This window comes from Vanellus vanellus, assembly GCF_965231255.1.
Source record: "Vanellus vanellus genome assembly, contig: HAP1_SCAFFOLD_35, whole genome shotgun sequence".
NCBI classification, from domain to species: Eukaryota; Metazoa; Chordata; class Aves; order Charadriiformes; family Charadriidae; genus Vanellus; species Vanellus vanellus.
Genome location: NW_028128889.1, coordinates 764586 through 780699, shown reverse-complemented (window position 1 = coordinate 780699; position 16114 = coordinate 764586). Strand labels below are relative to the sequence as shown.

The 16114-nt window shown below is 50.7% G+C and overlaps 2 protein-coding genes across 2 annotated transcripts; one reads left to right on the top strand and one right to left on the bottom strand.

The window, feature by feature from the left end:
* Positions 1-5421: 5421 nt before the first annotated feature.
* On the top strand, positions 5422-6411 carry LOC309683881 (olfactory receptor 9G19-like; the record flags this gene model as incomplete). Its single annotated transcript, XM_082499869.1, has 1 exon — positions 5422-6411. The coding sequence occupies one exon, from the start codon at positions 5422-5424 to the stop codon at positions 6409-6411; it is 990 nt and encodes a 329-aa protein (XP_082355995.1).
* Positions 6412-10435: 4024 nt separating this feature from the next.
* LOC309683843 (olfactory receptor 10AG1-like) lies at positions 10436-11371 on the bottom strand (the record flags this gene model as incomplete). Its single annotated transcript, XM_082499840.1, has 1 exon — positions 10436-11371. The coding sequence occupies one exon, from the start codon at positions 11369-11371 to the stop codon at positions 10436-10438; it is 936 nt and encodes a 311-aa protein (XP_082355966.1).
* Between the last annotated feature and the right edge of the window lie 4743 nt (positions 11372-16114).

Here is a 16114-nt window from a genome sequence, read left to right as displayed (position 1 = left end):
CCAACTGAAATGACAGCAGATGCCCACACGTACAAAAACTGAACCTGTAACTATTGCTTTTGTCCAGGACAGCCTATAGAGGTCTTCAGCTGACCAGATGGAGTAATGTGCCATTAGGGGAGAGAAGTCTCTCTCTTTCTGTTCTCCACCAGCTGTATTTTCTCCACGTCCTTTGAGTATAATGACAAAGGTTTCATGTGCATCTCTTTATTGCGTAACTGAATTCAGGGCAATTGCATCTCAATTTCATGGCCAAATACAGGCCTGCAGTGCTACGTGAGATGCCAGGGCTCTCCAGCAAAAGTGTACACAGCTGACACGGACGGCTCAGGTCCTATAGAGGAACTCCATCCACTGACTGAAGCCCACCACTGCAGTGACAGAAGGTGCGCCTGTTCCCTACCCAGTAGATGCAGGGAACTGCATGAATACAAAGCACATCACACCAGGGTCTCCACTCAAGTGCATTCCCTCTCAAACCCTGATGGGGTTTCCCCCATCATTTAACCATCCCCTTGATGATACAATCATGGATGAGGCCAATGATTTTCACAGTTTGCCTGTACCATAGCATGTCCACTCCCAAGGACATTTTCAACATCATCTCTTCCTTCCTGACATCAGCTTCTGCTCCACCACAGCCCCTCAGGCCTGCAGAGACACCACAGACAGCAGGCTCCTCTTCTGCTCTGACTGCACAGCCCATCCCCGTTTCTCTCTGGCTTCGGGGAAAGCACAGTTCACTCTTTATGTGGGCACCTGATTTCTTCCTTACATTGCCCTCAGCCATCCACTCCAGCGTGTCTCTGCCATGGAGCAAAGACTGTGCACACATGAGGTCTTGGAGGCTTGGTAGCAGGTTTCCCCATGGCAAGTCCACTCTCAGCCCTGGTGCCGCAGCCCAGACATGCACCGGTGCCCTCAGCTTGGGGCACAGGCAGGAGGAGTCCCACGTGCCATCTCTTCATTCACTTGAGGGGAATAACAACGGAGGTGTGTTGGGACAGCCCACGTGACTGGGGTGCTGTGATGAATGGGCAGAGGATGATCATGAGAGACAGGCCGGAAAGATCGGGAGGGGAGAGATGTCAGTGCGAAGGAGATATGCTTAGATATGTGGAACTCCTCTATGGGACCGACAAATGGAGTGAGCCCTTATGGCTGAGGGTAAGGGGAGAGGCTGGTAAGGGTGACATTGTTGTGAGAGAAAAGAAGACCAGAGGGCTCATGAGCTTGCAAAATGGCCTTATGTGCCAAGTGTGAGCATAATTTTCCTTAGTTTCTCAGGCCTTATGTGTCCCCCGAAGGGGTCTGTAATGACCTGGTGTTGACTGGAAAGGAAGCACAACAGTGTGCAGACAATCGTTGAGGTTTCTGGATGGTGTTTGGACACAGCTCGGGAGATGGGTCTTTATAGCACAGCTGCCCGATGGGCCAACTATGGTGACCAAGAGCAGGTCACAGTTGTGAAAACCAGTGTCGTCCTCGGCTGTCATTCCCTTAGCCTCACAAGGAGTCAAACCCTTGAGAATGTTTTAACACCACAAAGAGTTCGGTGAGGCGGGAGCTACTGGCTTTGCAGCTCCTGGGCCCCTGACAGACTAACCAGGAGGTGTATATGTGGCTTAGCCCAACGATTGGCTACGTAAAGGCTGAACCTCTCTTTAAGAAGTTGTAAGAGTGTGATAGGTCAAAGCTGACCTCAATGCATGTATTCACCCCCGGCAGTGGGGGATATCTGGGGTAATGACAGTGAATATTTAGAGACCGGTAACAGATCAAAGAATATAACATCACCAAGTATATTAATTTTATATATGTGTATATATGTATACACATGAGCATATATTTATTATTTGCTATAACATTTCAAGGAGTATCAAAAATACATATAACATGTTTCTACGTATTTCTAACATTTCAAAGAACATCATATATTTTGATACAGCAAACCAGTGACTGTTCTTACATTCAAAGATTGTAACTGGCACCTTAAATGAGTACCTTTAGCCCAAATTACAGCTGTGATCAAATAAAACTTCTCCTCCTTCCCATACATCATGTGGTCAGAGCGTTCCTGGCAAAGAACCTGGTTGGCTCAGTGGGAGCAGATGCCGGGTTCTCAGGCCCATAGCTCTTCAGATGAGCTTTCCTGCAGAGGAGACAGCCAGGTGGGAGGCAGGAGCAGGAAAGAAGCTGTCTCCATTGCCACCATGCACCATTGCCTGAGTGCAGCCTGTGCAGTGAAGGTTCCAAAGCAGTGGGCTGAGGGAGCCCACTGAGGGCTCCACTGGCAGCTGGATTAGATGGGAAGGGTGGGCTCCAGCTGGAGGGCAAACACCATAGAGGTGGGAGCCAACAAATAGAAATGGGATGGGATAGCCTGGGCATGGGCTCCTGGGGCTGCGTCTGATGCCTTTGGGTATGTGCAGTCTCTGCATGGAGAGAGAAATGTACCAAAAGCATTGAATGTCCAAAGAAAGGCCATAAACTGTGCTGGCAAAGGAGTTCCCCCTCTTCCTGGACCATCACCACCAGGATGAGGAGTGAATGTGCCCAGCTTGGACTGGGACCCCCAGCACCTTCCTTTCAGTGTGAGGCTCCCAAGATAAACTGTGATTCGATATCTCATGTCCATGAGAGCGACAGCACAAACGTCTGTGTCCTTTGGGCCTCCCTCTCCTGCCTTTCCAGCCAGGGCAGAGGAACAGGAGAGGCTTCTCCCAAAGTGGAAGCCCACCAGGACTGGAAAGAGCCATGCCCACTTGCTCCCCTTGGCTAGCAAAGGAGCAAGGGAGGCCCCTGTGCACCTCCTGTGCAGGAGAGAGGACACCTGTCTGGAAGGACATACCCACCGCTCTGCTGCCTTCAGCTGCCAACAAGGCAGGTCCCTCTGCCTCAGAAGGTCTGAGGCTTTCTCATGCTGTGTGAGTTGATGCAGTCATCTGAAGGGAACTGAGGTGAATGCAATTTCTGGGCATTTTCTTGTTCTGCTCACCAAATTCAGAGTAGCTCCTGGTTCAGTTTCCCTGCCTCAGTTTACATCATGTTTCTGGGGGGTCAGCAGTGCCTGGGGCTGTTGAAGCAGTTTCTACCACCTCAGAGCTTCCATCCCACCAGGGAGACAATTATACTGGTTCTACTCTCTGCAAATCCTCAGGGGCGACATGCCACAGCGAGAACCTTTAGAGTCTCCTTTCTGCTATAAACCCGGGCAGACTTGAGAGATGAGGGAGCCTTCAGGTGCTGCTGGAGACTGACCTTAGCAGCTGCTGGGAGAAGAGGGCAAGGGCAGAGTAAGGAATGAGCCCTGGTTCAGGGCTTGTGGTGAGGTCCAAGAAGTGAAGGTCATGGTAGGGAAGAGGCAGAAGGTAAGACGCTGAACTTGGACTTCATTGCCATGATCCATCAGAGCTGATGTCAGTGCTTCATGACGAGGACTGCAGGTTTGTGATGGGTGTGCGGGGGGCTGTTTAGGTCTGAGTGTTATTAGTCAGGCTGCTGGGACTTTGAAGAGAATAAATGAGAGCATCGAGATAAGAGTTTCAGCCCTGTCCTTTCCTGCATGTCTTCCCACCCCAGCTCCTGCCGTCCCCCAGACATCCCCAGGCCCCTGGCTCTGCACAGTGATATCCCAGGGACAGCCCCGGGACACTCTGCCTCCTTTGCTGGGCAGGCAGGGAGCATTTGGGCAGGTTGTGTGGGGCCACATTGCCTGTGCCCTTCACTTCATCCCTCACAGGGCTACTTCAATTGTCTCAAGATTTGGTTATTTTTTTGTTGTTATTGCTGGGTTTTGTATGTTTTCTCACTCTCAGAATTAGGATTATGACCATGTAGTTGTTTTTTTTTTTTTTCCAGCTCTCAGCTTTGTCACTCCCCTGCAGTGGAGAGGGCTGGGGGTATCAGGCATTCTGAATAGTTTTTGGCAAACTCTCGGCACAGTTCCTTTGATTATCCCCGCTGGAACAAGTGCATTCCAGCCCAAGAGGTGGGTGTGAGGCCCTTGGAGGGCACTGCTGTTGCACAGAGCTGTGGTTGTTGGGCATGAGCTTTCTCCAATCATGCGCTGAGGCATGTCCTGGCATTGCCAACGCCCCTGACCCTGATCGTATCCCACCTCAGCCCCAGCACCCTGCAGACACCCCGCTTAATGTCCTGCTTGCCCAGGCAGCCCCTCAAGCACAGCTGGCCATGCCGAAGTCCTGCTGCTGGGCTGGGATCTGCAGGCAGGCATCCTCAAACCCCTCAGGAACCACTGCTCATGAGGGAAAAATCTGAAGCAACAGGTTCTGCCCAGCAGCTCCCAGTCACAGAGTCACAGAGCGGCTGGGCTTGGAAGCCACCCCAGCATATCAGCCTGTTCAGCCCCTGCTTCCTAAAAGCAGAGTCAGCTGAGGCAGGTGGCTCAGGACCATGCCCAGTCAAGTTTTTAATAGCCACAGGGATGAAACCTCTGCAGCCTCTCTGGGCAGCTCTTCCAGTATTTCACCACGCTATCTTTAAATTCCAATTTCCTGTATTTCAATGTGTTCTTTCTTCTTGGAACCACTGAAGAGAGGCTGGACTTGGCTCCTTTTGTCCTCCCATCCTTCCTCCCTGCATAACTTCTCCCATGTGCCTTGGCTCACTCCCAGTAACCCCTTCCCTATTTTTTTTTTAATCTCTTCCTTGTCACATTTTATGCCACATTTTGACCCGCAATGTGGTTTTCAGCATGCTCTCTGGCAGTCCCCCAGCACAGTGCCTTGGTCATCTGAGGCAGTATCTCCTGACCTGCCCTTTCTCAATGGGAGGGATTTGCCTGTGTTGGGTGGTGGGGAAGGTGTGGGGTGGGAATCCTTTCCTCCTCATGGGAGTGTTTCCGAGAGCTGTGGCCACTCACCTGCGATGTGCGCATCCCTTGCTTTGGGGGAAGGGTGGTGTCTGCCATGACGCATCACACACTGGTTTATTTTGGAGAGTAGGGTTTGTTTTCTCTGGCACACTTTGTCTTTCCTGAGAGCAGTAGGATGTCAGTCCTCAACACCGATAGTGCAATTTGATGATCTTCAAGCTCCTTTCCAACCTAAACCATTTTATGATTCAGTGACTCTATGACTTCCTGGGCATACCCACAGGCATATGAAAGTTCTCTGTTTCTGTGTGAGCAAATGGACATCATAGTTCTATTTCACAGTGAGAAAGAAGAACTTCCATTGGGCAGCTCACCTCTGGAGTCTCCAGAGGGTCTGCTGGGATGAGTGTTCTTTACCCATCAGGAAAAACATCCTTTTTCTGCTTTCGTGAGGCACGAGACACATAAAGCTCATGTGAAGAGAACAATGCCTTACACAAAAAAATGTTGAAGGTAAACACTGAAGTGTGTTTCTCTGTCGTAGCACCTCTTTGTGGAAGCTGAGGAACTGAAAGAAAAACAACATGGAAGAAGGAGAAAGGGACAACAGGACATCATCCATGGATTTTGTGCTGCTGGGAATAAGTGATGTCCCCACGCTCCAGAACCTGCTCTTTCTCCTCTTGCTTATGATCTACTCAGTCACCATGGTTGGGAACATCCTCATCGTTGTGCTGGTGGTGGCAGACCGGCACCTGCACACCCCCATGTACTTCTTCCTGGGCAATCTGTCCTCCTTGGAGACCTGCTACAGCTCCACCATCCTGCCTCGCTTGCTGGCCAGCTTCCTGACTGGGGACAGCAGCATCTCTGCACACGGCTGCCTGGCTCAGTTCTACTTCTTTGCTTCCTTTGCCACTGCTGAGTGTTACCTGCTGGTGGCCATGGCCTATGATCGGTACTTGGCCGTATGCCAGCCCTTGCTCTGTGCAAGCCTCATGACCTGGAAGGTCTCTGTACAGTTGGCAGCTGCCTCTTGGTTATCGGGTTCACTGCTGCTGGTGGTAGTCATAGCCGCCTTGTCGCAGTTGCAGTTCTGCGGCCCCAAGGCCATTGACAACTTCTTCTGTGATTTTACCCCATTGCTGGAGCTTGCCTGCAGTGACACCAGAGCAGTCACAACTGTTTCTTTCTTGTTTGGTACCTTGGATATAGTTTTTCCCTTCCTTTTCACACTGGGCTCCTACGTGTGCATCATAGCTGCCATCCTGAGGATCCCATCCAGCACAGGCAGAGAAAAGGCCTTCTCCACCTGCTCCTCTCACCTCACTCTCGTCACCATTTTCTATGGAACCCTCTTTGTTGTCTACATGGTGCCTAGAAGAGCTCCTCTGAGGCAGCTTAATAAACTGTTCTCCTTTTTCTACACCATCCTCACACCCCTGGTCAACCCCCTCATCTACAGCCTGCGGAACAGGGAGGTCAGGGAGGCACTCAGGAAAATCATGAGGAAAGCCCTGGTCCTCACCCAGAGCTCATGGTCCCCTGTTGACACAGGCAAAAGACACTTCTAGCTCCTTTGAAAGCTCTGGATACCGGCTGGCTCTTCAGAAGTGCGTGCCACTGAGACCACTGGTGGAGTGGTGAGGGGAAGATAGCAAAAAGTCCTTGGAGAGAAATATCATTCTTTAAAAACCAAAGTTTAAAATGTCACACATTTCCTTTTTTCATGATAATAAACTCCTTGATGATCTTACGTGTTGGAACTGTTGAAGTGTCAAGGTTTCGTTTTCTGATGGAGGTAAGAAAAGATATTTGAACTAGAATATTATCTAAGGGCCACCAAGAGGGCACCTTTCTTCATATGGGTACCCAAGATGGGAGTCATCTCCCCCTGTGGTGCACATTTCAAGAGCTCATAAACACTCACAGAAAGAAAGACTGTTTTTAAACAGAAAGATTAGTTTAATGGGCTCTAATGACTTCAGTGCAGTGGGGGCGAACAAAAGCACAACTCTGGTACTCAACTCCGGTACTCAACTCCGGTACTCAATTCCACCACTGTTATCACCAAAAACCAAACCGTTTTCATACTGACACTCACCCCTGATGTGCCATATCTCTTGCCAAAGTCCTTTGACACTGATCAGGTGCTCATAGCCTTGTCTTGGTAAATGGAAATATCTCTAATGTTTGATATTGCACCACCTCTCCTGGGCCCTTGCTGCTGTGTTTCGCTCCGAGTGCTTTCTCAAGAAAACCCTAAAAACTAGCTCTCTCAGCCTCTCCTGGCACATCAAGTGCTCCAGGTCTCAACCATCTTTCCAGCATCTGCTGGACTATATAAAGTCTATCACAGTCTCTCTCATGCTGGGGAGCCCCACACTAGACATGGCAGTCCTGATGCGGTTCCCAGAGGGAAAGCATCACTGCCCTTTCCCTGCTGCCTCTGAATTTGCTAATGCAGCCCAGAATGCTGTTGGCATTCCCAGTCCTAAGGGCACGCTGCTCCCTCCTCTCCCACTTGCTGTCCACCCACCCTCTTTGCAGAGCTGCCTTCCAGCGGTCATCCCCAGCCGGGCCTGTTGCATAGTGTTGTCCCAGTGCAGTGGCAAGGGGAACATGGCATTTGTCTTGGATAAACATATTCCACCCAGGCAGCCCCTTTCACCAAGCCATCAAGGGCTACTGCATCCACCTCACCCCCCATCCCAAGGGCCCATCGTGTTGTTGTAAAAGGCATTCAGGTTGGTCAGGCACAGTTTGCCATTGTTGAGGTAATGCTGGCAGTTCCCAATCCCCTTCTTGACCATCAAGGTCTTGGGAATTGCTTCCAGGAATATTTGGTCCATCACCGTCCCGGGGACGTAGGTCAGGCTGACTAGACTGTAGTTCCTTGAATTTCCTCTTGGCTCTTCATGAAGATGGGTGGGATGTTTGCCTTCTGCCAAGCATCAGGAACCTCCCTGAGTGCCATGGCCTTCCCAGGATGAGAGAAGCAGACAAACGACTTTGACCAGCACCTTCAGCACCCTTGGCTGCAACTCTTCATGCCTGTATGAGTGAGAGTCGCGTAGCACCATTCAGCTCACTGACACTCTCTCCACATCCCCTTGGTCACCAGGCACCCTGCCCCACTCAGCAGTGCCACCACAACTTTTTGTCGCCCTCTGGCTGCCAACACTCTTACTGAAGCCCTTCTTGCTACCCTCTGCCTCACCCAAGCAGTGCCCAGCCTGGGGGAAGCTCTGCCCCGTGCCTGGGGAGGGTGGACAGATAAGGACCAGCGAAGGCTGGAAGAAGACAGGACAGCTCTGCAAGAGGCCAAGGGGGAACCCATTGCTGAAGCTGGGGCTTGAACCTGGGATTGGTCAGTCTAAGGCTCTTCCAGCTGAAATCCTTCTGCCCTGCCCCAGGAGCCCTTGTCTTGGTGCCAGCCTTGCCTGAGCTCAGACAGGCGCACAAGAGGTGTGCTCCTCAGGGAGATACTGTGACTTTTCCTGGTTAGTCCCCACAGATGGGACCTGCCCTCTCCCTGCCCAGGCCTGCCAGCCTGGCTGTGCCAAGAACCCATCCCTGCCACCCCACCTCAGCCTGTTCCTGAAAAGCTTGTTCCCGTCTCTCCAAGGGCTCTGGAGCTGCCTCAGACTCAGGCCTGCAGGGAGTTAACTGCTGTTCCCCATACCCACAGCCAAGCTGTGCAGATGTGATCAAACCCAATTTGGTTTCTTCTCCCTATGGCCACCTCCCACACCTTCCAGCTTATGTCCTGCTTCTCCCCACATCCTTGTGTCATGGGCCATCTTGTGACAGACACTCACCTTTTCAGGAAAGCTCACCACATGCACGGGCAATGGAAACGTGTCTGCTTTGGTCTGCAACAAGCTCTACCCTACCCTAGGAGGACTTTGTACCAGCAGCAACTGCTGTGCTGTGCCCATCCTCAGTGCTACATGGACAGCTGGGGAGAGGGAAATGGAGCTCCCTGTTTTAATGGACAGTGTTCCGCACAGGGACACTGCCAAGCCCCAAAGAGCCACGCACCCAACTGCTTCCATTTTTCACGGCAGTGTTTGCAGCACCATCATCATGGCAGTATTGCAAATTTTCTTGCTGAAGCCACAGGACCAGCAATGTTGAGCTGGGAGAGACTTTCCAGGATCCATCCCTGCCTTGCCCCTGAGGAGGATTTTCTAGTGCAGGTGTGAGTGAAAAGCCCTCTGAGCAACTGCATTCTATTTATTCTACAGGAGACACAGGGGGATGTGAAAGGCCCATGAAGTGTTGGTGTTGTGTGTGGCTGCTGATACAGTCAGTGGTTTCTCACTGCAGTGCAGGCTTGGGGTTCACACCATCACTTGGTTGTGTTTTCAGGCCAGGAAAGCATGTTCTTCAGCACTGTACCACTGACGTGAGGGTGGCTGACCCTGTGCACGCACAGGGACACTTGTCTACAATGAATTTCACCTGCCGTGTGATTGCGTAGTCATTCAGTCTTAGTAGGTCTTAGGCAGATGCCAGTGCACACCCCTGCAGACCTCCCCTCCACTGTGAGAACTGACCTGTCTGTCCTTCCTTTCTTTTCTTTCTCCCTCCCTCCCTCCCTCCCTCCCTCTGTCCTCCCCTCTTTCACTTCTCCCCTCCTTCTCTCCAAGTGTTGTTGCGGAATGGTGAGGAGTCCAGCCCATCCATCAGGCCACTGCAGAGTTGGTGGGGTCCAGCTGGTGGAAGCAGGGCAGGCTGTCAAGGAGGAACTTGGAATCACATTCCAGGGAAGCAGACAATGTTTTCGGAAAGCCAAAGCTTCCTCAGACTTGACCCTTGCAGGGGACAGGAAGGGTAAGATGGTGAGCTGCTACCACTTCCTTAACATGGAAAGAATTAACAAGGACAGTGTAGGGCTAGCTGCTCAGCTGGGTGGAGATCCTACTAACAGCAGATCCAGATATGTCTGAGGAACTCAAGGCCTCCTTCTCCCGACTCTTCAACAACATGTCCCATGCCTTTGTGTGTAGGGTCACATCTCCAGAGGAGAATTACAACCAGCAGTGGATGAGGGTGCGGTCAGGGATTACTTCATGAACTCAGCCCATGCAGGTCTGTGGGGATGAACAGACTTAATGGGAGTGTGTTGAGAGCTGCTGCTTTCACTGCGAGGCCATTGTCTGTCACTTTAATTTTCCTACAGTGATTCCATCCAAGGACACTCTGGATACTCAATGGGGTCTAGCAAGCGATTTCTCAGCCTGAGGGTACTCATCTTCTTCTCACGGAATGCGTCACCCTCTCATCCCTCTTGACTGCTTTGACTATTTTCCTTTCAAGGTACTGGCAGCTTGGGCAGACACAGCCTGAACAAGCGATTTGCAGTCAACTCTCCAGGGGAACTTAGGATGTTCTGGAGTAGGAAGATATCGAGGTGGAGCTACCCAAGATGGCAGGAAGGCCCCAGCAGAGCTATCGCCTTCCTGAGGAGGATCATAGCCAGGCAGGACACCAGTTTTCTCTAAGCTAATATGGGACACCTGTGTTCACACAACCAAACACCTTGTGGGGGCTTTTGGTACTGTTTCAGCTTATTTCACAAACTCTGCAGTATCACTTTCTCCATAGGAGTCTCTTCAGGGCAATACTCACTTCCTTATTCCTCAGGCTATAGATGACAGGGTTAAGCACGGGGGTCACAGCTGTGTAAAACAGGGCAAGGTATTTGTCAGTGTCTGCAGGGTCTCTTGACCGTCCTTTGAAGTACACAACCATCGCGGAGCCATAGAAGAGAGTCACCACCCCGAGGTGTGAGGAGCAGGTGGAAAAGGCTTTGCGTCTGCCCAGAACTGAGGGCATTTTCAGGATTGCCCTGACAATTTGCGTGTAAGAAACAACTATCAAGGAAAAGGGAAGGACTGCAAAGAGCAGGATGATGGTGTGCAGCATCACTCGGTTCCAGAAAGTGTCTGCACAGGCGAGTTCCAAGAGAGGGAGCACGTCACAGAAGAAGTGATGAAGGGCATGGGAGGCACAGAAGGGCAAAGTGAACACCTGGTACGTCTGCCCTGCCTGTACTGGTATGACAGCCAGCCATGACCCCACTACCAGTGTGACACAGAGCCTCCCATTCATGATGAGGCCATAGTGCAGGGGGTCACAGATGGCTACATAGCGGTCGTAGGCCATGGCAGCCAGGAGAAGGCTTTCGGTGCTTCCCAGCAAAACCAGGAAATACAGTTGGGCAGCACAGCCAAGGAAGGAGATCCTGCCGTCTCCCGTCAGGAAAGCCAGCAGCATTTTTGGCAGCCTGATGGAGATATAGCAGATTTCCCGGAAGGATAAGTTCCTCAGGAAGAAATACATGGGGCTGTGGAGGTTTGGGTCTACCAAAGTGATGAGCACGATGAGGCCATTCCCTACGAGGACCATGAGGTAGATGATCAGGAAGACTGTGAAGCACAAGTCTTGCAGGTTGGCCTGGTCAGAAAATCCCAGAAGAAATCCGGGTCCGTCTGTGTGATTCTCCAAGCCTTTTCTTTGGGGCATTTTCTGTCTACAGAGCAATCCAAACACCACGCTCACTGGACAGTGGCAGTGGCCCATCCACCATCCCACACCCCTCAAGCACAGCGAAAGACTGCAGACGCCAGCGCAGGTGTGACTGCAGTGTTAGCAAAGCCCCAACAAGATCTGCATGGCTGTACGGGAGTCTACCACCAGGTGCTTGTTGAGAAAGGGCTTCTAAGGAGAAAACAGAACAGAGATGTTCAGTCCAAATGATGGAGTTTGCAGTATGGACCGGAAAAACGTGTCTTTCCTTCTTGAGAGGAGATGTTCTAAAAAGCATTGTCTGGTGATAGATGAGGGAAGGGAAGGGAAGGGAAGAGAAGGGAAGGGAAGGGAAGGGAAGGCAAGGCAAGGCAAGGCAAGGCAAGGCAAGGCAAGGCAAGGCAAGGCAAGGCAAGGCAAGGCAAGGGTAGGGCAACACCAGATTTCACTCTTAGATTGTAGTGAGAGAGATTTACCTCAGCTCTTCTGAGACATAAGAACTCATCTCCTGAAGCTCTGTCCACACACGGTGAGCAGGGAGACATGCTTTGGATCCAAATTTTTCATTTCTACATGGCTGACAGGTGAACTCTGTCAGAAAGAAAACAAACTTCTCTCTGTCCATGAATCAGAAACATTGATGGGGCATTTCAACACGGCAGAAAAGGTGCTATTTGTGCATCTATCCCAATCCCTCAGGGTGCTAAAAGGAGCCACTGTGCAACACTGTCTCAAAGAGCTTTCAATGCATCCCAAAACGAAGGTGATCAAAGGCAGAAGAGTGGAGATTAGAGGGTGATCTCCCAAGGTATCTGGTTTTCCTGAAAAGGTCAGGCTTTTATGACTTCTGAAGGAGCTCTGTGCAGTTCCCTGTTCCTGACCTTGCTGCTCTGTCGCATGGATTTATGGCAGTTTACCGAGGGCTCGGTCGCTCTGATGCCAAGGCAGAGATGTTTCCCAGGCCCCTGGAAGCCCTTGCAGAGCTGAGCGATGCTCTCATTGACTGGGAAACTGAGCCTTCCCCTCTGCATTTCCCACAGCACACGGACTTCTCGTGGATCACACCGGAAGAACGTGAGCCATTAACAAGCAGCTCTGCAGTAGCAGGTTGCTTCTTGTGAATAACAGACTCAAACAAAGGGTTTCTAAAAGTTTTGATTTGATGTGGAGAAGGCATGTTCTCTTCCAGCACTGAGGGTGCTGGCTGCGTCTCTGCAGCTCTCGCTGACTGCCTTCCAGAAATCGTCTTAAACTCTGATGTATCGATAATGAGAAGAGCTGGTTAGAAAACATGTCATAAAAGCGTTCCCATTAGCCAAGTGAAAAACACACCATGTTTGGTCCAAGAGGTCGCTTGAATTCACAGACACCCAGTCTTAAGAGCATGATTTTTTTTTCTTTTGTTTTTAATATTCTCTTCCTACTGTTCCTGCCTATTTTGGTGAGTTTTATCCATGGAGTTCTCTTAGAGCTGCCCTTTGAAATCTCCAAGAGAAAATCAGGGTTTATGTGAGGGAAAAGTGACCACGATCTCTTTCCTAATCTCACAACTTATGAACGCCAATGCACAGGAGCATTAAATACTTTTTATTTCCTGAAATACTGTCAGATATTGCATTTAGTGTACACAAGTTTTTAACAGAAAGCAGACGCCTATAGGCAGCTTTTCCATAATCAGCATTGTCTGCTCCTTTCACTCCCCTCCCCCACCCAACCCTACAGCATCTTCTTTCTCAGCGCTTCACAGGATCACGCACAGTGCATGGATTGGACTGGCTTTGGCGTGGGAAACTGCTGGAGGACTCTTTACCCGGGACTGTCTCAGCAGCAGCGTTTCTCCAAGCTGAACCAAACCTGCTCCTCTGAGCCCAGCCGAGCCCCACAGATGCCTGCAGCTGCCGTGGCAGTGGCTGTGCTGCCACGGGCTCTCAGCACTTCAAAGCATGCCAAAAGGGAGTTACCATTGTCAGAAGCCACAATGCAGGGACACGCTCCTCACTCCATGATGCTGCAGGAGATGGTGCGGACCTCTCTTCCTTTCTGTCATTTCCCTGGAAACCACCTGGATGGGGTTCCCCGGACTCTTCTCTGCCACTCCTCTTCCCACCTGGTTATAAGTCAGTGAAGAACCCCAGGAGAGAAGACAGCAATGCTGGTGCGACCAGTGCTCCTCCCCAGACACCCACAGCATCATTACCAACTTGAGAAAGACTGTCAGAAAAATTATTAGAAGGGTCTGAGCAACTTCTAGAATGTGACTTCTGAAAACAGAGAAATTGAGAAATGAGATTTAGCTGCTCAAGGGAAAACTGCTAACCTTGTAAGGGGATGGGTGGAGAGGCAGAAGGCAAGAAAGGAGCAGTAAAGAAAAAAAATGAATCTGTATTTAACTTTAGTTTGCAGAAATGGAAAAGGCTGCTCTGCAACACCTCCTCCCAGGGCCTCCATTTTGGCTGTGCCCTGCATTAGCTCTAAGGTGAGATGGTCTTGAGAGGTCAAACTCCAATTGCTCATGCTGTTGGAACTCAGGTTCACCTCCAAAGAGGGTGCAGAGAGAAAGCTCGGGTTGGAGGTTCATGGGAAGGTAAGAAAGCCTGTGTCACAGAATCACAGAACCACAGAATGGTCAGGGTTGGAAGGGACCTCTGGAAATCATCTAGTCCACCCCCGCCACCCCAGAGCAGGGTCACCTACAGCAGTTGCACAAGACAGTGTCCAGGCAGGTTTTGAATGTCTCCAGGGTAGGAGACTCCACCACCTCTCTGGGCAGCCTCTTCCAGTGCTCTGCCACCCTCAAAGAAAAGAAGTTCCTCCTCATTTTAAGATGGAATTTCCTATGTTCAAGTTTGTGCCCATTCCCTCTTGTCCTATCACTGGGCACCGCTGGAAAAAGACTGGTCCCATCCCCCAACACTCTCACTGTAAGTATTTATAAGCATTAATAAGATCCCCCCTCAATCTTCTTTTCTCTAGACTAAAAAGACTCAAGTCCCTCAGCCTTTCCTCATAGGAGACATGTTCTAATCCCCTAATCATCTTTGTAGCCCTTTCATGTAGTCCTTTCATGGCACTGCACATATCTATGTTTGTACAGATTACTGTGGCCCCAGGGCCCCCCAAACGGATGAGTGTGTCTGACCAAGGCAGCCTTGCGTGGCTATATAGGGGAGAGCTCCCAGGGGAGAGCATCTCCTGCCCTTGAGTGAGGTTCATGCAGTCCTTGATTTCTACCTCTGAAACTATACATGGGTTCAGCCCTGCTGTTCAGCCAGTTCTTCACGCAGCACACCATGTACCTGGACAAGTTGTCCAGAAGGATGCTGTGAGGGAAGCTATCAAAAGCCTTATTACAATCCACAACAACTACATCCCCCACTTTCCATTCATCCACTAGGTAGGTGACCTTACTGTGGGCCGTGGTGAATCGCTTCTTTCTCTTGATGTTAACTCCTTCTCCCAGGTGGGCATTGGGGCTCTAGACGGCCACCAGTTCAGGCTGGGCTCTTCACTGTCCAAGAAGGGCACTCTGTGCAGCAGAGCTGAGATAGTTTCCTAGCAAAGTCCGAGATAATAAGAGGAGGAGGAAGCCTAAGCTCTGACTCCATGAAGAGCAAGTAGAAGTGTTGGAGGTCGTCTGGCCAAAGATTCCTTATGACAGGGGAATCCTTTCCCACCGCTATCACTGGATGGAACTCTATGGACATTTCCCGAAGTGTTTGAGTGCAAAAAGCCCAAAGAAAGTCGTTTTGTCTCCACACCGTGCCTTCCTGGTGGGCCTTCCTGGTGACTGTGCCTGGGTCCAAGCTCATCACAGTGCTTGACCCAGCCATGAGACTTCTCTTGCCTATCACCTGCACAGACAGATGGGACCTCACAATCTACATCCAAGCCATTTTTCTTTTTATGGCCTGCAAGTTTCTCAGACAAAACTGGCTTCATAGTCGCCTTCACAGATACCTGCCTGTTACGCACCTGTGAGATTGTGATGCACAACTGACATAAGTGGAACTTCCTCACCATCACCCACCCTGTCACCTACAAGCTGATCTGACATCTCATCTCACATTCACCTTCCAGCACCATGTGACTACTCCAGGACATCACAGTCTCTGCATTCACTCTTCCTCCCGGGGAAAAACAGCTCCGAGTGAGGGTGAGAGGACAGGTGGAAGGTTAGTGGTTTGGAGGGAGGGTGCTGGGGCTTAGGGGGTTGGGGTTTCTGTTAGCAGTTTGCGTTCAGGCAAACCCGAAATTCTGCTGAGAGTTTCTACTTTGTGCTCAGGGTAGGGCGAGGGGTAAGAGCTTCCCTTTTAGGGTTGGGGATCAGGGTGAGGCTCAGGGTGAGGGTTTGGGATTCATCTTAGGTCTTCTTGTAATTGATGTGAGTACTGGTCAGCTTTGTGGGTTAGGGGGTGGGGTTAGGGCTGGAGGTGAGGGCCAGGGTTAATGCTAGCATGGCATGAGTAGGGACCTCACAGACAACAACCAAGTGCTTTCCCTCTCACACACCTCTCCTTTGAAGTTCCCTCCACTCCCTTTCTCTCTGATGAAACCCTCACTCTTCTTGAGCACCTCACAATGCTTCTTCTTAGCAATCAGCTTCCTCCAGCAGAAATGACATCCCAACCTACTCTCCAGAAAGGACACTTTTGCCTTCATCTTCCTCTTGCCTGCCCCCAACCTCTCATCTCATCTCCCTAGCCTTTCCCTCCAAAACCTCACAATCCCTCTCATCCTTCT